This window comes from Lepisosteus platostomus, chromosome 14, assembly GCF_059453375.1.
Source record: "Lepisosteus platostomus isolate fLepPlt1 chromosome 14, fLepPlt1.hap1, whole genome shotgun sequence".
Taxonomy (NCBI): Eukaryota; Metazoa; Chordata; class Actinopteri; order Semionotiformes; family Lepisosteidae; genus Lepisosteus; species Lepisosteus platostomus.
Window position 1 is genome coordinate 1,502,307 of NC_142624.1, and position 23,211 is coordinate 1,525,517.

At 45.3% G+C, this 23,211-nt stretch overlaps 1 protein-coding gene and 1 long non-coding RNA gene across 7 annotated transcripts in view; both read right to left on the reverse strand.

Moving 5' to 3' along the window:
* LOC148648609 (uncharacterized) overlaps positions 1-23,211 on the reverse strand; it is a 48,740-nt gene that overhangs the window by 16,421 nt on the left and 9,108 nt on the right. For 2 of the 6 annotated variants that reach the window (XM_088607138.1, XM_088607139.1), the window contains 3 exons: positions 22,636-22,737; positions 21,714-21,859; positions 17,335-17,698 (listed from right to left, as the gene is read on the reverse strand). In XM_088607138.1, the coding sequence (XP_088463264.1) occupies positions 17,618-17,698; positions 21,714-21,859; positions 22,636-22,737 (329 nt within the window). In that variant the 3' untranslated portion in view covers positions 17,335-17,617. Of the gene's footprint in view, positions 1-17,334; positions 17,699-21,713; positions 21,860-22,635; positions 22,738-23,211 lie in introns of those variants that run through there. The other 4 variants (XM_088607137.1, XM_088607136.1, XM_088607135.1 and 1 more) reach the window with 4 other exon arrangements.
* Positions 7,886-11,751, reverse strand: LOC148648611 (uncharacterized). Its single transcript, XR_015926537.1, has 2 exons — positions 9,871-11,751; positions 7,886-8,848 (listed from the first exon to the last, which is right to left on the reverse strand). It is a non-coding gene; the product is annotated as an uncharacterized LOC148648611 (long non-coding RNA).

Genomic DNA, 23,211 nt, shown 5'->3' on the forward strand with positions numbered 1-23,211 from the left:
TCTGAAGGGAATCTGAGGTGAAGGGCTCACTCAAGCGCTCTCTCTCGTGACCCTGATTGGGAGCAGAAAGGGGTTCAAATCCCTTTCCCCCAAGAGGGAGATCCCAAAGCTGCCCAGATGCTGGCACTTGGATCCATGGCAACAGCTCAACTCCTGCCACAGAGCACAGCCCAAGAGCAGCACAGACACGGGGCCGACAAGCGAACAGCACAGAGGAAGGACAAAGTCACGACAGACACACACAAGAGTGGCCCGGGTCTATGTGTGAGCCCCTGCCTCACAACACGGTCTGAGCAGACAACCCCTGAGCAGAGACTGCCTGGTGAGCAAGAGATTTATACACAAACCCCACCCGCTGATATAACACCACCACTGAGAAATATAGAGAGAAAAGCAGAATCATGTCGAGTGGACAAGAGGCAGATCGTCAAACTAGTACACTGCCTTTCAGTGTGAGAAAATCACAGCAAATTCAGCTCTATGCCTGCTGTTTCAATAGACATCGTGATACAGGAGACTTGTTTGTCTCATTAAAACAAATTAGGAAAAAACAGTGACAGAAAATCTCAGGGGAAGTCTGAAGTGCTCGTTCCCAATTTTTTTATAAAAATGTAAAAAATACTCTGACAACACCAGCCTGTCAGGTAGTGTGAGCAGCTGCATCCAGAGCAGGAGCTGGTTTACTGGAGGCTCCTGTAACATCCTAAACCTGACTGACACTGGAAGTGCTAACAGACACACAGCACTGTGACACTGAGAGAAAACTGGTCCTGAGGCTGTTTTCCACTGCGACACTGAAGACACAGATAACAGAGCCTGGCCAGCTCTCACCTGACACCCCAGACTGTCGCTCCCCCAGGACACTGCCTGAACTGTGCAGGAATAATACTTCACCTTTTACACATCACACCCCAAACTACACAACCCTGAGCAGCAAGCACACAGCTATAACAGTACAGTTTTACACATCTGTACCTCAGTGTTTAATACTAATAATATCACACATCACACAGGGACAGGACAGCACAACACTCATGTCAACAGGACTTACAAGATACTGCAGGGTGGACAGAGCAGGACCATGTGAAAGAGAGAGAGAGATATGCAGGTTAATGAATGAATAATGAATAAGGCCAGAAGTGTAGAAACACACAGTATAATCCTGTGTGATAATTTCTAGTTTCCTCTGCCCTGTTCCCCTGAAGGAACTACATTTCCCAGCAAGACCAGGGGGCTCATCCACCCATTTCCTGGAAGAACCTTTAGCAATGACACTCTCCCTCAGTGTACAGAAGGCAGGGCAAGCACAGCTCTCTGTCTACTGTCTCCAGGACCACTGGGATAAAGGAATCCTGTTGGCACTAACATAGAAATTAAAAACAAGATACAGAGAGAAAAGGATCTGGGGGAATCTGTAGAGCTCTTTATCTATCGTTTGACAAAGGATGAAAATAAAGTTGTTTGAGCAGCTCTATCCAGAGCAGCAACATCCTAAACCTGACAGTTTTACACATCTGTACCTCAGTGTTTAATACTAATAATATCACACATCACACAGGGACAGGACAGCACAACACTCATGTCAACAGGACTTACAGCAGGCTGCAGGGTGGACAGAGCAGGACCATGTGAAAGAGAGAGAGAGAAATACAGGTTAGAGCACAACCCAACTGGACCTCGTCTGTGTGTTATAATGTACATACACTCATCCTCTAATCAGGTCACTCATTGTCTTTCCTCCTGTCTCTCTCTTTCTTTCCAATCACAGAAACGATGCACACCCTGTTTCTCTCTGTCAGGTGTCTGAGCCACTACCCTCAGTCCACCTGTACATGATCCTACACTAGAACACTTCTGTACACTGTGATGTGACATTGTGATGGAAGCAGTGAGGACTGTTGAACCCTGAATCCTCTCCAGCAGAAGGAGGACCTCCGCCCTGATGTCAGGCTTCCTTCCTATGGAAGGAATAATGACAATTCACACATCACACAGGGACAGGACAGCACAACACTCATGTCAACAGTACTTACCTCCTCCTGCAGAGTGGACAGAGCAGGACCATGTGAAAGAGAGAGACAGAAATACAGGTTAATGAATGAATAATGAATAAGGCCCGAAGTGCAGAAACACACAGTGGACTGGTTTAACACACTGGTCTGTAAGTCCTCATAGTGACCAGTGCTCACTGTGTGTCCAGCGTAGTGGTTTAACACACTGGTCTATTTGTCCTCATAGTGACCAGTGCTCACTGTGTGTCCAGCGGACTGGTTTAACACACTGGTCTGTATGTCCTCATAGTGACCAATGCTCACTGTGTGTCCAGTGAACTGGTTTAACACACTGGTCTATTTGTCCTCATAGTGACCAGTGCTCACTGTGTGTCCAGCGTAGTGGTTTAACACACTGGTCTATTTGTCCTCATAGTGACCAGTGCGCACTGTGTGTCCAGTGGACTGGTTGTACACACTGGTCTCTATGTCCTCATACTAGTGACAAGTACTCACTGTGTTGTACTATAGACTCTGTCTCAATGACACATTACAGTGTTCATTATATAGGATCAGAGACTGAACACTAATAAAGAGACACGAGAAAGCTCTGGAATACTATAAGGCTGATGGGAATTCTATTCCCAGAGGATGAAAATCAAAACCTGACCAACCCCAGCCTGTCAGGTAGTGTGATCAGCTGTATCCAGAGCAGGAGCTGGGTTACTGGAGGTTCCTGTAACATCCTAAACCTGACTGACACTGGAAGTGCTAACAGACACACAGCACTGTGACACTGGGAGAAAACTGGTCCTGAGGCTGTTTTCCACTCCGACACTGAAGACACAGATAACAGAGCCTGGCCAGCTCTCACCTGACACCCCAGACTGTCGCTCCCCCAGGACACTGCCTGAATTGTGCAGGAATAATACTTCACCTTTTACACATCACACCCCAAACTACACAACCCTGAGCAGCAAGCACACAGCTAGAAAAGTACAGTGTTACACATCTGTACCTCAGTGTTTAATACTAATAATATCACACATCACACAGGGACAGGACAGCACAACACTCATGTCAACAGTACTTACCAGCTTCTGCAGGGTGGACAGAGCAGGACCATGTGAAAGAGGCAGAGAGACAGAAATACAGGTTAGAGCACAACCCAACTGGACCTCGTCTGTGTGTTATAATGTACATACACTCATCCTCTAATCAGGTCACTCATTGTCTTTCCTCCTGTCTCTCTCTTTCTTTCCAATCACAGAAACGATGCACACCCTGTTTCTCTCTGTCAGGTGTCTGAGCCACTACCCTCAGTCCACCTGTACATGTTCCTACACTAGAACACTTCTGTACACTGTGATGTGACATTGAGATGGAAGCAATGAGGACTGTTGAACCCTGAATCCTCTCCAGCACAAGGAGGACCTCTTCCCTGATGTCAGGCTTCCTTCCTATCGAAGGAATAATGACAATTCACACATCACACAGGGACAGGACAGCACAACACTCATGTCAACAGTACCTACCTTTTTCTGCAGGGTGGACAGAGCAGGACCATGTGAAAGAGAGAGAGAGAGAAATACAGGTTAGAGCACAACACATTATATAGGACCAGGGACGGAGCTCAGATCAGCAGCTCCTCTCTTTCTGACTGAATGAGTGACCATGACGATAATGTCTCCTTGCCATAATCACAGCAGCATGAGTAGAAGACAAATTGTCTCCTTCACCCCAGTCTGAAGAGCTGAGAATTGCAAGTGAATAAGGGCCGAAGAGCAAAGAGGCATTAACCTTAGCCTAAACCCAGTAGAGTTATGGCTGAGGACGTTGTAGTTTCGTCTGCCCTGTTTCAATGAAGAAACTACATTTCCCTACAGGAAAGGAAGCAGTCATGAGCCCACTTCCTGTGTCAGGAGACTTGACTTGTGATCAGGAGTGGGGCGTTTGTCCCCCAGCAGTGGTTGACAGGGGGCAGGTGCACAAAACACTCTGCCCCTGTGGCAACAGTGGAGGCAGATTTCCACCATGTAAAACAAATATATATATAATTTTTAACAAAATAAGAAACATTAAAAATGGTAAACACAAATTACAAAGATGTATCTTAGTAATTATCTTCACTTGATTAGGAAGTTGCATCTTCCAACACTTTACAATAGCGGTTAAAAATCTGTTAAAATAAAAGAAAACTGTTATAAGGATACAAATTATAATATAAGACACACAAGTGTTATGAAGTGCAGCAGGACATACATGCTCATTAGAAAATGGAGCAGACAGACTAGTTAAGTAAAGTCTTTCTAGCTCTCAAAAAAGCAAAAACCAAACAGAAAATGATTCCCAAACAACAAAGAGAAAGTGAGGTTAATCCTTCCGGACTGAAAGCTGAATGAGTGTAGCTTGCAGCCTTGGATGAGCCGTCAGTCTGAAGGGAATCTGAGGTGAAGGGCTCACTCAAGCGCTCTCTCTCGTGACCCTGATTGGGAGCAGAAAGGGGTTCAAATCCCTTTCCCCCAAGAGGGAGATCCCAAAGCTGCCCAGATGCTGGCACTTGGATCCATGGCAACAGCTCAACTCCTGCCACAGAGCACAGCCCAAGAGCAGCACAGACACGGGGCCGACAAGCGAACAGCACAGAGGAAGGACAAAGTCACGACAGACACACACAAGAGTAGCCCGGGTCTATGTGTGAGCCCCTGCCTCACAACACGGTCTGAGCAGACAACCCCTGAGCAGAGACTGCCTGGTGAGCAAGAGATTTATACACAAACCCCACCCGCTGATATAACACCACCACTGAGAAATATAGAGAGAAAAGCAGAATCATGTCGAGTGGACAAGAGGCAGATCGTCAAACTAGTACACTGCCTTTCAGTGTGAGAAAATCACAGCAAATTCAGCTCTATGCCTGCTGTTTCAATAGACATCGTGATACAGGAGACTTGTTTGTCTCATTAAAACAAATTAGGAAAAAACAGTGACAGAAAATCTCAGGGGAAGTCTGAAGTGCTCGTTCCCAATTTTTTTATAAAAATGTAAAAAATACTCTGACAACACCAGCCTGTCAGGTAGTGTGAGCAGCTGGATCCAGAGCAGGAGCTGGTTTACTGGAGGCTCCTGTAACATCCAAAACCTGACTGACACTGGAAGTGCTAACAGACACACAGCACTGTGACACTGAGAGAAAACTGGTCCTGAGGCTGTTTTCCACTCCGACACTGAAGACACAGATAACAGAGCCTGGCCAGCTCTCACCTGACACCCCAGACTGTCGCTCCCCCAGGACACTGCCTGAACTGTGCAGGAATAATACTTCACCTTTTACACATCACACCCCAAACTACACAACCCTGAGCAGCAAGCACACAGCTAGAAAAGGACAGTTTTACACATCTGTACCTCAGTGTTTAATACTAATAATATCACACATCACACAGGGACAGGACAGCACAACACTCATGTCAACAGGACTTACAAGATACTGCAGGGTGGACAGAGCAGGACCATGTGAAAGAGAGAGAGAGATATGCAGGTTAATGAATGAATAATGAATAAGGCCAGAAGTGTAGAAACACACAGTATAATCCTGTGTAATAATTTCTAGTTTCCTCTGCCCTGTTCCCCTGAAGGAACTACATTTCCCAGCAAGACCAGGGGGCTCGTTCGCCCATTTCCTGGGAGAACCTTTAGCAATGACACTCTCCCTCAGTGTACAGAAGGCAGGGCAAGCACAGCTCTCTGTCTACTGTCTCCAGGACCACTGGGATAAAGGAATCCTGTTGGCACTAACATAGAAATTAAAAACAAGATACAGAGAGAAAAGGATCTGGGGGAATCTGTAGAGCTCTTTATCTATCGTTTGACAAAGGATGAAAATAAAGTTGTTTGAGCAGCTCTATCCAGAGCAGCAACATCCTAAACCTGAGAGTTTTACACATCTGTACCTCAGTGTTTAATACTAATAATATCACACATCACACAGGGACAGGACAGCACAACACTCATGTCAACAGGACTTACAGCAGGCTGCAGGGTGGACAGAGCAGGACCATGTGAAAGAGAGAGAGAGAAATACAGGTTAGAGCACAACCCAACTGGACCTCGTCTGTGTGTTATAATGTACATACACTCATCCTCTAATCAGGTCACTCATTGTCTTTCCTCCTGTCTCTCTCTTTCTTTCCAATCACAGAAACGATGCACACCCTGTTTCTCTCTGTCAGGTGTCTGAGCCACTACCCTCAGTCCACCTGTACATGATCCTACACTAGAACACTTCTGTACACTGTGATGTGACATTGTGATGGAAGCAGTGAGGACTGTTGAACCCTGAATCCTCTCCAGCACAAGGAGGACCTCTTCCCTGATGTCAGGCTGCCTTCCTATGGAAGGAATAATGACAATTCACACGTCACACAGGGACAGGACAGCACAACACTCATGTCAACAGTACTTACAAGAGGCTGCAGTGTGGACAGAGCAGGACCATGTGAAAGAGAGAGACAGAGAAATACAGGTTAATGAATGAATAATGAATAAGGCCAGAAGTGCAGAAACGCACAGTGGACTGGTTTAACACACTGGTCTGTAAGTCCTCATAGTGACCAGTGCTCACTGTGTGTCCAGCGGACTGGTTTAACACACTGGTCTATTTGTCCTCATAGTGACCAGTGCTCACTGTGTGTCCAGCGTAGTGGTTTAACACACTGGTCTGTATGTCCTCATAGTGACCAGTGTTCACTGTGTGTCCAGTGGACTGGTTGTACACACTGGTCTATATGTCCTCATAGTGACTAGTGCTCACTGTGTGTCCAGTGGACTGGTTGTACACACTGGTCTCTACGTCCTCATACTAGTGACAAGTACTCACTGTGTTGTACTACAGACTCTGTCTCAATGACACATTACAGTGTTCATTATATAGGATCAGAGATTGAACACTAATAAAGAGACACGAGAAAGCTCTGGAATACTATAGGGCTGATGGGAATTATATTCCCAGAGGATGAAAATCAAAACCTGACCAACCCCAGCCTGTCAGGTAGTGTGATCAGCTGTATCCAGAGCAGGAGCTGGGTTACTGGAGGTTCCTGTAACATCCTAAACCTGACTGACACTGGAAGTGCTAACAGACACACAGCACTGTGACACTGAGAGAAAACTGGTCCTGAGGCTGTTTTCCACTCCGACACTGAAGACACAGATAACAGAGCCTGGCCAGCTCTCACCTGACACCCCAGACTGTCACTCCCCCAGGACACTGCCTGAATTGTGCAGGAATAATACTTCACCTTTTACACATCACACCCCAAACTACACAACCCTGAGCAGCAAGCACACAGCTATAACAGTACAGTTTTACAAATCTGCACCTCAGTGTTTAATACTAATATAATCACACATCACACAGGGACAGGACAGCACAACACTCATGTCAACAGGACTTACAGGAGACTGCAGGGTGGACAGAGCAGGACCATGTGAAAGAGAGAGAGAGAAATACAGGTTAGAGCACAACCCAACTGGACCTTGTCTGTGTGTTATAATGTACACACACTCATCCTCTAATTAGGTCACTCATTGTCTTTCCTCCTGTCTCTCTCTTTCTTTCCAATCACAGAAACGATGCACACCCTGTTTCTCTCTGTCAGGTGTCTGAGCCACTACCCTCAGTCCACCTGTACATGATCCTACACTAGAACACATCTGTACACTGTGATGTGACATTGTGATGGAAGCAGTGAGGACTGTTGAACCCTGAATCCTCTCCAGCACAAGGAGGACCTCCTCCCTGATGTCAGGCTTCCTTCCTATGGAAGGAATAATGACAATTCACACATCGCACAGGGACAGGACAGCACAACACTCATGTCAACAGTACCTACCTTTTTCTGCAGGGTGGACAGAGCAGGACCATGTGAAAGAGAGAGAGAGAGAAATACAGGTTAGAGCACAACACATTATATAGGACCAGGGACTGAGCTCAGATCAGCAGCTCCTCTCTTTCTGACTGAATGAGTGACCATGACGATAATGTCTCCTTGCCATAATCACAGCAGCATGAGTAGAAGACAAATTGTCTCCTTCACCCCAGTCTGAAGAGCTGAGAATTGCAAGTGAATAAGGGCCGAAGAGCAAAGAGGCATTAACCTTAGCCTAAACCCAGTAGAGTTATGGCTGAGGACGTTGTAGTTTCTTCTGCCCTGTTTCAACGAAGAAACTACATTTCCCTACAGGAAAGGACGCAGTCATGAGCCCACTTCCTGTGTCAGGAGACTTGACTTGTGATCAGGAGTGGGGCGTTTGTCCCCCAGCAGTGGTTGACAGGGGACAGGTGCACAAAACACTCTGCCCCTGTGGCAACAGTGGAGGCAGATTTCCACCATGTAAAAGAAATATATATATAATTTTTAACAAAATAAGAAACATTAAAAATGGTAAACACAAATTACAAAGATGTATCTTAGTTATTATCTTCACTTGATATAGTGCCTTAGGAAGTTGCATCTTCCAACACTTTACAATAGCGGTTAAAAATCTGTTAAAATAAAAGAAAACTGTTATAAGGATACAAATTATAATATAAGAAACACAAGTGTTATGAAGTGCAGCAGGACATACATGCTCATTAGAAAATGGAGCAGACAGACTAGTTAAGTAAAGTCTTTCTAGCTCTCAAAAAAGCAAAAACCAAACAGAAAATGATTCCCAAACAACAAAGAGAAAGTGAGGTTAATCCTTCCGGACTGAAAGCTGAAAGACAATTCACACATCACACAGGGACAGGACAGCCCAACACTCAGGTCAACAGGACTTACCTTTTTCTGCAGGGTGGACAGAGCAGGATCCTGTGAAAGAGAGAGAGAGAAATACAGGTTAATGAATGAATAATGAATAAGGCCAGAAGTGCAGAAACACACAGTGGACTGGTTTAACACACTGGTCTGTAAGTCCTCATAGTGACCAGTGCTCACTGTGTGTCCAGTGAACTGGTTTAACACACTGGTCTATTTGTCCTCATAGTGACCAGTGCTCACTGTGTGTCCAGTGGACTGCTTGTACACACTGGTCTATATGTCCTCATAGTGACCAGTGCTCACTGTGTGTCCAGTGGACTGGTTGTACACACTGGTCTATATGTCCTCATAGTGACTAGTGCTCACTGTGTGTCCAGTGGACTGGTTGTACACACTGGTCTATATGTCCTCATAGTGACCAGTGCTCACTGTGTGTCCAGTGGACTGGTTGTACACACTGGTCTCTATGTCCTCATACTAGTGACAAGTACTCACTGTGTTGTAATATAGACTTTGTCTCAATGACACATTACAGTTTTCATTATATAGGATCAGAGATTGAACACTAATAAAGAGACACGAGAAAGCTCTGGAATACTATAAGGCTGATGGGAATTCTATTCCCAGAGGATGAAAATCAAAACCTGACCAACCCCAGCCTGTCAGGTAGTGTGAGCAGCTGTATCCAGAGCAGGAGCTGGGTTACTGGAGGCTCCTGTAACATCCTAAACCTGACTGACACTGGAAGTGCTAACGGACACACAGCACTGTGACACTGAGAGAAAACTGGTCCTGAGGCTGTTTTCCACTGCGACACTGAAGACACAGATAACAGAGCCTGGCCAGCTCTCACCTGACACCCCAGACTGTCGCTCCCCCAGGACACTGCCTGAATTGTGCAGGAATAATACTTCACCTTTTACACATCACACCCCAAACTACACAACCCTGAGCAGCAAGCACACAGCTAGAAAAGTACAGTTTTACACATCTGTACCTCAGTGTTTAATACTAATAATATCACACATCACACAGGGACAGGACAGCACAACACTCATGTCAACAGGACTTACTGTCCACTGCAGGGTGGAGAGAGCAGGACCATGTGAAAGAGAGAGAGAGATATGCAGGTTAATGAATGAATTATGAATAAGGCCAGAAGTGTAGAAACACACAGTATAATCCTGCGTGATCATTTCCAGTTTCCTCTGCCCTGTTCCCCTGAAGGAACTACATTTCCCAGCAAGACCAGGGGGCTCATCCACCCATTTCCTGGGAGAACCTTTAGCAAAGACACTCTCCCTCAGTGTACAGAAGGCAGGGCAAGCACAGCTCTCTGTCTACTGTCTCCAGGACCACTGGGATAAAGGAATCCTGTTGGCACTAACACAGAAATTAAAAACAAGATACAGAGAGAAAAGGATCTGGGGGAATCTCTAGAGCTCTTTATCCATCGTTTGACAAAGGATGAAAATAAAGTCTGACCAACACCAGCCAGTCAGGTAGTGTGAGCACCTGTATCCAGAGCAGGAGCTGGGTTACTGGAGGTTCCTGTAACATCCTAAACCTGACTGACACTGGAAGTGCTAACAGACACACAGCACTGTGACACTGAGAGAAAACTGGTCCTGAGGCTGTTTTCCACTGCGACACTGAAGACACAGATAACAGAGCCTGGCCAGCTCTCACCTGACACCCCAGACTGTCGCTCCCCCAGGACACTGCCTGAACTGTGCAGGAATAATACTTCACCTTTTACACATCACACCCCAAACTACACAACCCTGAGCAGCAAGCACACAGCTAGAAAAGGACAGTTTTACACATCTGTACCTCAGTGTTTAATACTAATAATATCACACATCACACAGGGACAGGACAGCACAACACTCATGTCAACAGTACTTACTGTCCTCTGCAGGGTGGAAGGAGCAGGACCATGTGAAAGAGAGAGAGAGAAATACAGGTTAGAACACAACCTAACTGGACCACGTCTGTGTGTTCTACTGTAGAGACTCCCTCTGTCCTGATGACACAGTGGAGTGGGGATTATATAGGACCAGGGACTGAGCTCAGGTCAGCAGCTCCTCTCTCTTACTGAATGAGTGACCATCAAGACAATGGCTCCTTCTTGCTATAATCACAAACTAGACGACTACTGATCACCTCTCAATTAAAACAGCTCACAATTACTAATGAAGAAGGACAGAAGTCTATAGAAACATCGTATAATCCCATCTCATACATGTTGCAGTTTGCTCTGCTCTGTTCCCAAAAAGAAAAAAAACTTCCCAGCAGGGAGTGGGGAGTAATTAGAACATTTCCTGTGAGATGAGACGAAACTTTCAGCAAGTACACTCTCTCTGAGCATATAAGAGGCATGGTCAGCACCAATCTTTGTCTATCGTCTCAATGAACCTTGAGATAAAGGAGATTTGTTTGCCTAAAATAATTAAATAAACGAGAGGAAAAAACTAGAGAAAACTATATGGCTCTATAACCATCTATTCCCAAAGATTGAAAAGTCTGACCAACACCAGCCTGTCAGGTAGTGCGAGCAGCTGTATCCAGAGCAGGAGCTGGTTTACTGGAGGCTCCTGTAACATCCTAAACCTGACTGACACTGGAAGTGCTAACAGACACACAGCACTGTGACACTGAGAGAAAACTGGTCCTGAGGCTGTTTTCCACTGCGACACTGAAGACACAGATAACAGAGCCTGGCCAGCTCTCACCTGACACCCCAGACTGTCGCTCCCCCAGGACACTGCCTGAACTGTGCAGGAATAATACTTCACCTTTTACACATCACACCCCAAACTACACAACCCTGAGCAGCAAGCACACAGCTAGAAAAGGACAGTTTTATACATCTGTACCTCAGTGTTTAATACTAATAATATCACACATCACACAGGGACAGGACAGCACAACACTCATGTCAACAGGACTTACAGCAGCCTGCAGGGTGGACAGAGCAGGACCATGTGAAAGAGAGAGAGAAATACAGGTTAGAGCACAACCCAACTGGACCTCGTCTGTGTGCTCTACTGTAGAGACTCCCTCTGTCCTGATGACACAGTGGAGTGGGGATTATATAGGACCAGGGACTGAGCTCAGGTCAGCAGCTCCTCTCTCTTACTGAATGAGTGACCATCAAGACAATGGCTCCTTCTTGCTATAATCACAAACTAGACGACTACTGATCACCTCTCAATTAAAACAGCTCACAATTACTAATGAAGAAGGACAGAAGTCTATAGAAACATCGTATAATCCCATCTCATACATGTTGCAATTTGCTCTGCTCTGTTCCCAAAAAGAAAAAAAACTTCCCAGCAGGGAGTGGGGAGTAATTAGAACATTTCCTGTGAGATGAGACGAAACTTTCAGCAAGTACACTCTCTCTGAGCATATAAGAGGCATGGTCAGCACCAATCTTTGTCTATCGTCTTAATGAATCTTGAGATAAAGGAGATTTGTTTGCCTAAAATAATTAAATAAACGAGAGGAAAAAACTAGAGAAAACTATATGGCTCTATAACCATCTATTCCCAAAGATTGAAAAGTCTGACCAACCCCAGCCTGTCAGGTAGTGTGAGCAGCTGTATCCAGAGCAGGAGCTGGGTTACTGGAGGCTCCTGTAACATCCTAAACCTGACTGACACTGGAAGTGCTAACAGACACAACACTGTGACACTGAGAGAAAACTGGTCCTGAGGCTGTTTTCCACTGCGACACTGAAGACACAGATAACAGAGCCTGGCCAGCTCTCACCTGACACCCCAGACTGTCGCTCCCCCAGGACACTGCCTGAATTGTGCAGGAATAATACTTCACCTTTTACACATCACACCCCAAACTACACAACCCTGAGCAGCAAGCACACAACTGTAATAGTACAGTTTTACACATCTGTACCTCAGTGTTTAATACTAATAATATCACACATCACACAGGGACAGGACAGCACAACACTCATGTCAACAGTACTTACAGCAGCCTGCAGGGTGGACAGAGCAGGACCATGTGAAAGAGAGAGAGAAATACAGGTTAGAGCACAACCCAACTGGACCACGTCTGTGTGTTCTACTGTAGAGACTCTGTCCTGATGACACAGTGGAGTGGGGATTATATAGGACCAGGGACTGAGCTCAGGTCAGCAGCTCCTCTCTCCTACTGAATGAGTGACCATCAAGACAATGGCTCCTTCTTGCTATAATCACAAACTAGACGACTACTGATCACCTCTCAATTAAAACAGCTCACAATTACTAATGAAGAAGGACAGAAGTCTATAGAAACATCGTATAATCCCATCTCATAAATGTTGCAATTTGCTCTGCTCTGTTCCCAAAAAGAAAAAAAACTTCCCAGCAGGGAATGGGGAGTAATTAGAACATTTCCTGTGAGATGAGACGAAACTTTCAGCAAGTACACTCTCTCTGAGCATATAAGAGGCATGGTCAGCACCAATCTTTGTCTATCGTCTCAATGAACCTCGAGATAAAAAAGATTTGTTTGCCTAAAATAATTAAATAAACGAGAGGAAAAAACTAGAGAAAACTATATGGCTCTATAACCATCTATTCCCAAAGATTGAAAAGTCTGACCAACCCTGACCTGTCAGGTAGTGTGAGCAGCTGTATCCAGAGCAGGAGCTGGTTTACTGGAGGCTCCTGTAACATCCTAAACCTGACTGACACTGGAAGTGCTAACAGACACACAGCACTGTGACACTGAGAGAAAACTGGTCCTGAGGCTATTTTCCACTGCGACACTGAAGACACAGATAACAGAGCCTGGCCAGCTCTCACCTGACACCCCAGACTGTCACTCCCCCAGGACACTGCCTGAATTGTGCAGGAATAATACTTCACCTTTTACACATCACACCCCAAACTACACAACCCTGAGCAGCAAGCACACAGCTAGAAAAGTACAGTTTGATACATCTGTACCTCAGTGTTTAATACTAATAATATCAACCATCACACAGGGACAGGACAGCACAATACTCATGTCAACAGGACTTACAAGATACTGCAGGGTGGACAGAGCAGGACCATGTGAAAGAGAGAGAGAGATATGCAGGTTAATGAATGAATAATGAATAAGGCCAGAAGTGTAGAAACACACAGTATAATCCTGCGTGATCATTTCCAGTTTCCTCTGCCCTGTTCCCCTGAAGGAACTACATTTCCCAGCAAGACCAGGGGGCTCGTTCGCCCATTTCCTGGGAGAACCTTTAGCAAAGACACTCTCCCTCAGTGTACAGAAGGCAGGGCAAGAACAGCTCTCTGTCTACTGTCTCCAGGACCACTGGGATAAAGGAATCCTGTTGGCACTAACACAGAAATTAAAAACAAGATACAGAGAGAAAAGGATCTGGGGGAATCTCTAGAGCTCTTTATCCATCGTTTGACAAAGGATGAAAATAAAGTCTGACCAACACCAGCCAGTCAGGTAGTGTGATCAGCTGTATCCAGAGAAGGAGCTGGTTCACTGGAGGTTCCTGTAACATCCTAAACCTGACTGACACTGGAAGTGCTAACAGACACACAGCACTGTGACACTGAGAGAAAACTGGTCCTGAGGCTGTTTTCCACTGCGACACTGAAGACACAGATAACAGAGCCTGGCCAGCTCTCACCTGACACCCCAGACTGTCGCTCCCCCAGGACACTGCCTGAACTGTGCAGGAGTAATGCTTCACCTTTTACACATCACACCCCAAACTACACAACCCTGAGCAGCAAGCACACAGCTAGAAAAGTACAGTTTTACACATCTGTACCTCAGTGTTTAATACTAATAATATCACACATCACACAGGGACAGGACAGCACAACACTCATGTCAACAGGACTTACAGGAGTCTGCAGGGTGGACAGAGCAGGACCATGTGAAAGAGAGAGAGAGAGAAATACAGGTTAGAGCACAACCCAACTGGACCACGTCTGTGTGTTCTACTGTAGAGACTCCCTCTGTCCTGATGACACAGTGGAGTGGGGATTATATAGGACCAGGGACTGAGCTCAGGGCAGCAGCTCCTCTCTCTTACTGAATGAGTGACCATCAAGACAATGGCTCCTTCTTGCTATAATCACAGCACCATGATTACAAAACAACTACTCACCTCTCAATGTTAAGAAATCAGAATTGCAAATCTATAAGGGCTCAAACGAAAAATCATTGACCTTACCCTGTATCCAATATAATCCTTTCTCATTAATTTTGTAGTTTATTCCACCCCGTTCCCATGAAGAAACTACATTTCCCAGGAGGGAAGGGAGGGATCAGTAGACAATTTCCTGTGTCATGAGGCTCAGCTGTAAGTAAGTACACTTGGAGTGTACAAGTCATGGCACGAACAGCTCTATGTCTACTGTATCAGAACAGAATCACAGGCTAGAACACTACTCATCAGCTTCCAATTAAAACAGCCTAGAATGACAAATGAATCAGTGCAGAAGTGTACAGAACACATAGTATCATCCCATCCAAATAACTGTAAGTTATTTGAAGGAATCTTTGGAATAATGTACTTGTTTGCACTATAAAGAAATTAATAAAAAACTGAGGCTGTTTTCCACTCCGACACTGAAGACACAGATAACAGAGCCTGGCCAGCTCTCACCTGACACCCCAGACTGTCGCTCCCCCAGGACACTGCCTGAATTGTGCAGGAATAATACTTCACCTTTTACACATCACACCCCAAACTACACAACCCTGAGCAGCAAGCACACAACTATACAAGTACAGTTTTACACATCTGTACCTCAGTGTTTAATACTAATAATATCACACATCACACAGGGACAGGACAGAACAACACTCATGTCAACAGTACTTACCTGTATCTGCAGGGTGGACAGAGCAGGACCATGTGAAAGAGGCAGAGAGAGAGAAATACAGGTTAGAGCACAACACAACTGGACCACGTCTGTGTGTTCTACTGTAGAGACTCCCTCTGTCCTGATGACACAGTGGAGTGGGGATTATATAGGACCAGGGACTGAGCTCAGGCCAGCAGCTCCTCTCTCTTACTGAATGAGTGACCATCAAGACAATGGCTCCTTCTTGCTATAATCACAAACTAGACAATGACTGATCACCTCTAAATTTAAACATCTTAAATTAATAATGAATAAAGACAGAAGTATATAGAAACATCGTATAATCCTATCTCATACATGTTGCAATTTGCTCTGCTCTGTTCCCAAAAAGAAAAAAAACTTCCCAGCAGGGAATGGGGAGTAATTAGAACATTTCCTGTGAGATGAGACGAAACTTTCAGCAAGTACACTCTCTCTAAGCATATAAGAGGCATGGTCAGCACCAATCTTTGTCTATCGTCTCAATGAACCTCGAGATAAAGGAGATTTGTTTGCCTAAAATAATTAAATAAACGAGAGGAAAAAACTAGAGAAAACTATATGGCTCTATAACCATCTATTCCCAAAGATTGAAAAGTCTGACCAACACCAGCCTGTCAGGTACTGTGAGCAGCTGTATCCAGAGCAGGAGCTGGGTTACTGGAGGCTCCTGTAACATCCTAAACCTGACTGACACTGGAAGTGCTAACAGACACACAGCACTGTGACACTGAGAGAAAACTGGTCCTGAGGCTGTTTTCCACTCCGACACTGAAGACACAGATAACAGAGCCTGACCAGCTCTCACCTGACACCCCAGACTGTCGCTCCCCCAGGACACTGCCTGAACTGTGCAGGAATAATACTTCACCTTTTACACATCACACCCCAAACTACACAACCCTGAGCAGCAAGCACACAGCTAGAAAAGTACAGTTTTACACATCTGTACCTCAGTGTTTAATACTAATAATATCACACATCACACAGGGACAGGACAGCACAACACTCATGTCAACAGGACTTACTGTCCACTGCAGGGTGGAGAGAGCAGGACCATGTGAAAGAGAGAGAGAGATATGCAGGTTAATGAATGAATTATGAATAAGGCCAGAAGTGTAGAAACACACAGTATAATCCTGCGTGATCATTTCCAGTTTCCTCTGCCCTGTTCCCCTGAAGGAACTACATTTCCCAGCAAGACCAGGGGGCTCATCCACCCATTTCCTGGGAGAACCTTTAGCAAAGACACTCTCCCTCAGTGTACAGAAGGCAGGGCAAGCACAGCTCTCTGTCTACTGTCTCCAGGACCACTGGGATAAAGGAATCCTGTTGGCACTAACACAGAAATTAAAAACAAGATACAGAGAGAAAAGGATCTGGGGGAATCTCTAGAGCTCTTTATCCATCGTTTGACAAAGGATGAAAATAAAGTTGTTTGAGCAGCTCTATCCAGAGCAGCAACATCCTAAACCTGACAGTTTTACACATCTGTACCTCAGTGTTTAATACTAATAATATCACACATCACACAGGGACAGGACAGCACAACACTCATGTCAACAGGACTTACTGTCCTCTGCAGGGTGAAAGGAGCAGGACCATGTGAAAGAGGCAGAGAGACAGAAATACAGGTTAGAGCACAACCCAACTGGACCACGTCTGTGTGTTATAATGTACATACACTCATCCTCTAATTAGGTCACTCATTGTCTTTCCTCCTGTCTCTCTCTTTCTTTCCAATCACAGAAACGATGGACACCCTGTTTCTCTCTGTCAGGTGTCTGAGCCACTACCCTCAGTCCACCTGTACATGTTCCTACACTAGAACACTTCTGTACACTGTGATAAGACATTGTGATGGAAGCAGTGAGGACTGTTGAACCCTGAATCCTCTCCAGCACAAAGAGGACCTCCGCCCTGATGTCAGGCTTCCTTCCTATGGAAGGAATAATGACAATTCACACATCACACAGGGACAGGACAGCACAACACTCATGTCAACAGTACTTACCTGCTCCTGCAGGGTGGACAGAGCAGGACCATGTGAAAGAGAGAGAGAGAAATACAGGTTAGAGCACAACACATTATATAGGACCAGGGACTGAGCTCAGATCAGCAGCTCCTCTGTTTCTGACTGAATGAGTGACCATGACGATAATGTCTCCTTGCCATAATCACAGCAGCATGAGTAGAAGACAAATTGTCTCCTTCACCCCAGTCTGAAGAGCTGAGTATTGCAAGTGAATAAGGGCCGAAGAGCAAAGAGGCATTAACCTTAGCCTAAACCCAGTAGAGTTATGGCTGAGGACGTTGTAGTTTCTTCATTGAAACAGGGCAGAAGAAACTACATTTCCCTACAGGAAAGGAAGCAGTCATGAGCCCACTTCCTGTGTCAGGAGACTTGACTTGTGATCAGGAGTGGGGCGTTTGTCCCCCAGCAGTGGTTGACAGGGGGCAGGTGCACAAAACACTCTGCCCCTGTGGCAACAGTGGAGGCAGATTTCCACCATGTAAAAGAAATATATATATAATTTTTAACAAAATAAGAAACATTAAAAATGGTAAACACAAATTACAAAGATGTATCTTAGTAATTATCTTCACTTGATATAGTGCCTTGGGAAGTTGCATCTTCCAACACTTTACAACAGTAGTTAAAAAACTGTTAAAATAAAAGAAAACTGTTATAAGGATACAAATTATAATATAAGAAACACAAGTGTTATGAAGTGCAGCAGGACATACATGCTCATTAGAAAATGGAGCAGACAGACTAGTTAAGTAAAGTCTTTCTAGCTCTCAAAAAAGCAAAAACCATAAAGAAAATGATTCCCAAATAACAAAGAGAAAGTGAGGTTAATCCTTCCGGACTGAAAGCTGAATGAGTGTAGCTTGCAGCCTTGGATGAGCCGTCAGTCTGAAAGGGAATCTGAGGTGAAGGGCTCACTCAAGCGCTCTCTCTCGTGACCCTGATTGGGAGCAGAAAGGGGTTCAAATCCCTTTCCCCCAAGAGGGAGATCCCAAAGCTGCCCAGATGCTGGCACTTGGATCCATGGCAACAGCTCAACTCCTGCCACAGAGCACAGCCCAAGAGCAGCACAGACACGGGGCCGACAAGCGAACAGCACAGAGGAAGGACAAAGTCACGACAGACACACACAAGAGTGGCCCGGGTCTATGTGTGAGCCCCTGCCTCACAACACGGTCTGAGCAGACAACCCCTGAGCAGAGACTGCCTGGTGAGCAAGAGATTTATACACAAACCCCACTCGCTGATATAACACCACCACTGAGAAATATAGAGAGAAAAGCAGAATCATGTCGAGTGGACAAGAGGCAGATCGTCAAACTAGTACACTGCCTTTCAGTGACACCCCAGACTGTCGCTCCCCCAGGACACTGCCTGAACTGTGCAGGAATAATACTTCACCTTTTACACATCACACCCCAAACGACACAACCCTGAGCAGCAAGCATACAGCTGTAAAAGTACAGTTTTATACTGTACATCTGTTACTCAGATTCTCAAACACTCACACTGCCTTCCAGTGTGAGAAGCTCATGGCTCAACTCCATGTCGACTCTCTGCTGTTATCGGGACCCTTGAGGACACTGGAGTCCTGTTGTTCTAATGAAAGAAATTGTGAAGAAAAGAGAGAAAAGCTCTGGGGAAATCTACAGGTCTCTTTATCCATCTGTTTCCAAAGCTTTGTAAACAGTGGCTTAGCAGTGCCAACCTGTCAGGCAGTCTGCAGAGCTGTATCCAGAGGGCCGTGCTGGAAAATGTGATTTTACCAATTAAATGGTCTGAGTTTTACCGCCCTCACTGTGACTTCATATGCGTGTTATTTGATCTGCGAACTGGAGTGTGCTGAGGAGTGTGAGTTTGCAAGAGGTGACTGAAAATTATGCAGTTTAGAGTTAGTGTTACAGTACTGGCTTCCAACCACCAGAGGGCACCTATACAGTAACGGCCTACTTCACTCCAGGGAGGCGAAGGTCAAGCAGGCCTCCCCTTTAGCCTATTTAAACCCAGCTGTCCGTTTCCTCAGTATCGGGCTGTACTCTGTGAGCTTCATGTCAGAGTCATCTCGTAAACGGACTGCTTCCTTGTTTGTGGACCTTTGGCTTGTCTACTTGACCCCGACTCCTGCAGCTTGTTCTGGATATTGATGAGCTGTTGCTTTTTCTGGCCTTTGTATCTCTTTGCCTTCTCTTCTGACTATGATTACTGATCACCCCGTTATCGGCTTCTGTGTTATGTGTTTACCTGCATAGGGTCCATCTACTTCCTTTAATTTTTAATTATAGAGTGTATCCTGATATTCTCAATCCAGATAATGAAAACTTTAAAACCCACCATTACTAGAGTATTTCTTTTATTCAGTGAACCAGTAAAATTTACTATCGTGTGATTGCATACAGTATGCGAGAATTGATTACCTTGTAATTCCAAGGTAAATTAATATCACAGATTATTTCATGATTACAAGATATCAAATTATCTCTGAATTACTTGCGTACTTGATGTCATATAATATCTACATCGTGATTATCTGACATCAGTTTTTAGCTGTTCAATCGAATCCAGAGAACACTTGCTCTTGATTCAGGATATGTGTGAGTGTCCTCAGGGTGGAAACTGTTCACATGAGGCACAGTTGTTTCTGGTGGAGGCACCGCCAAATTAAGTTTCATTTTTTTTTCAATTGACTCAACTGGGCCATAGCATCAGCCACATTAAGCTACTGCAGATTCTTATTATGTGAATTTACTATAATACCTTTGATTGGGGTTACACAACCTTCTTTACACAAGGAGTGGTGGGGGTGTGGAACAAGCTACACAGCTGTAATGGATGTTCAAGCCAATGTTCCCAACGTCTGAGGTGTGGGGTGGCCAGATGAGATCTTTGGTTCAATTAGCTATGAACTCCCAAACAGACTAGATGGGCCTAATGACCTCCTTTCATTTCTAACTTTTTAATGTTGTTTTGACTGCAAGAGAAACTATATTCGGTTTCTTCCAACGGGAGGCCAGCAGCTGCTGTCTAATGTATCTTACTACAGGTGCTGTGATAGCTAAGAGCTTGAAGAATGAAGGCCCTGTTCCTGCTGCCCTCGATGATTCAGCAGTAAACTTCAGTAGCTTGATTCAGGATGTCTGCTTGAAGGGAAGTGCACCACTGTAATCTCTCCTAATCAGTCTGTACAGGTGACGCCAAGCCAGTGTGCTTTCTCACTGACGAGCATGAGGCCGTCAGTGAGACGCTGGCTAGTTGTCACTGCAGGAGCCTCAGAGCTGGGTTGTCATTAGCTTTGTCATTTGTTATTAAAGAGTGAGTACAATTCAGTTATTTCATAACTGTAATTAAAGAAAGGTAACTAGGGCTTTACCAGTAAGCCCTCACCTACACCACCAGTGCTAGAATGACCCGATTGGGCCATAACCTTTAACTGAGTCTCCTGTCTGACTGCTATCCTTCTTGAGTGTGTAAGTGCATGGCCTACCCTTCTCAGCAGATCGTATACTCCTTTATAAAAGCCCCTCAACAGGTTAATTCTACTCTTCTTAATACTCCTGTCCACACCACGGTACGGGTTCCAGTCCATGTTAGACCTACTGTACGTTATCAATCTTGTCATCCAGCTTCTGTCCACTGCAGTCTCAGGAAGAGGCAGCAGTAGTCTGAGTGCCAGGACTTCACTTTGTTCTAAGAGTCAAGACCTCCACACTACAGGACAGACGGCAGTCTATGTTAGATTCTGGGATCTTGTCATCCAGCTTCTGTCCACTGCAGTCTCAGGAAGAGGAAGCAGTAGGGAATATTTTCAGTGTCGCACCACAGTTCTGTCTCAAAGGGCTGGTGCAGCACTGATCTCCTTCCCCAGTGTTGGAGTAATAGCATTGTGAACAAAGTGAGCAGATAAAATGTACATATGAAGGACTATAGTACCAAAAGCAATTTGTAAAGTGACAACAGACTTTATAAATTATGCCAAAATAAACTGCTTTCCTAGTAGTGTTCTTACCTTAAACAGCACCTTTTCACAAACGACCAGTAACAGCAGTGGGTTGTAAGTCAGCACACAAGAGAAGACGTCTTCATCAATTTCTGTCCCTGTGTCATCTGTCACTTTCACCTGAGTGCCTGGAGCCAAGGAGAATTTCTGTAGGACTGAAGAAGAGAGATCTGTCACATGTTCATTCCATACATACCGAGTATAAAAAACATACATTCATCCATCCAATTTCTAACCACTTCTTCCAATTCAGGGTCGCAGGGCAGCCAGAGTCCATCCCACCAAGCAACAGGCACAAGGCAGGTACACCCTGGACAGTCCATCACAGGACACACACACTCACACACCCTGGACAGTCCATCACAGGGCACAAACACACACTCACACACCCTGGACAGGACACAAGTCCATCACAGGGCACAAACACACACTCACACACCCTGGACAGAACATAAGTCCATCACAGGGCACACTCACACACCCTGGACAGGACACAAGTCCATCACAGGACACAAACACACACTCACACACCCTGGACAGGACACAAGTCCATCACAGGGCACAAACACACACTCACACACCCTGGACAGGACACAAGTCCATCAGAGGACACACACACACTCACTGTAACATCAGGGCCAATTTAACATTTAACCAGAAGCCAGTTAACCTGCCAGTAAAGTATGTCTTTGGACTGTGGGAGGAAGAGCATGCAAACTCCACACAGACAGCACCCCAGGTCCAGAGTTGAACCCTGGACCCCAGCACTGCGACCCAGCAATACTGAACACTGCGCCACCCTGCTGCCCTCATTTCACGTTAAAAGAAAAGAAACTCTAAAGTTTCCTCTTATTTGTTCACAATGAAACATGTTTTTCCACCAGAAATAGTTAACATGCAAACAAGATGATTAAAAATGTAAATAACTCACCATCAGAAATGAAGCTCTGGTATGAAAAGCTGCCAGCATCTTTCACCAGCCTCATGTACTTTGTCATAGTTTTATATTTCACTTTCACAACATGTTCAACACCTGGAGAAAAGGAAAAAATGTGCAAATTACCTGAAGTGTCAGATTATAGATCGATGGGCACTGCTGATGTGCGTGGAGGCTCATGGGTAACCTGACTGGGCTGAAGGGCTCAGGTTGTGCAGGTCGAACCCCTTACTGTGAACTCACGCCAGCTCAGCACACTAACGAGGATGAGACAGACGCACTAACTAGGAACACAGGAGATCCACAGGAAAGGAAGAACAGGGGGCAGGAAGAGGACACAACTGCGATAACAACAGTAACAGCGTCTGCTAGAATGAACAGACTGTGTGTATTTAAGAGTGTTGTACCACAGTTAAGGAGAAGGTAAGTTCTGCTTTGTGAGAACTGGTCTGATGGTGGTCTCTGTCACTGTACAAGCTCCCCTTCTGCAGAGCGAAAACAGCTGCTCTGCTAAACTCCCTGCCCCAGGCTTCCTGATTCTTGGTTTGGAGTCTAACACTGCTGAACCTG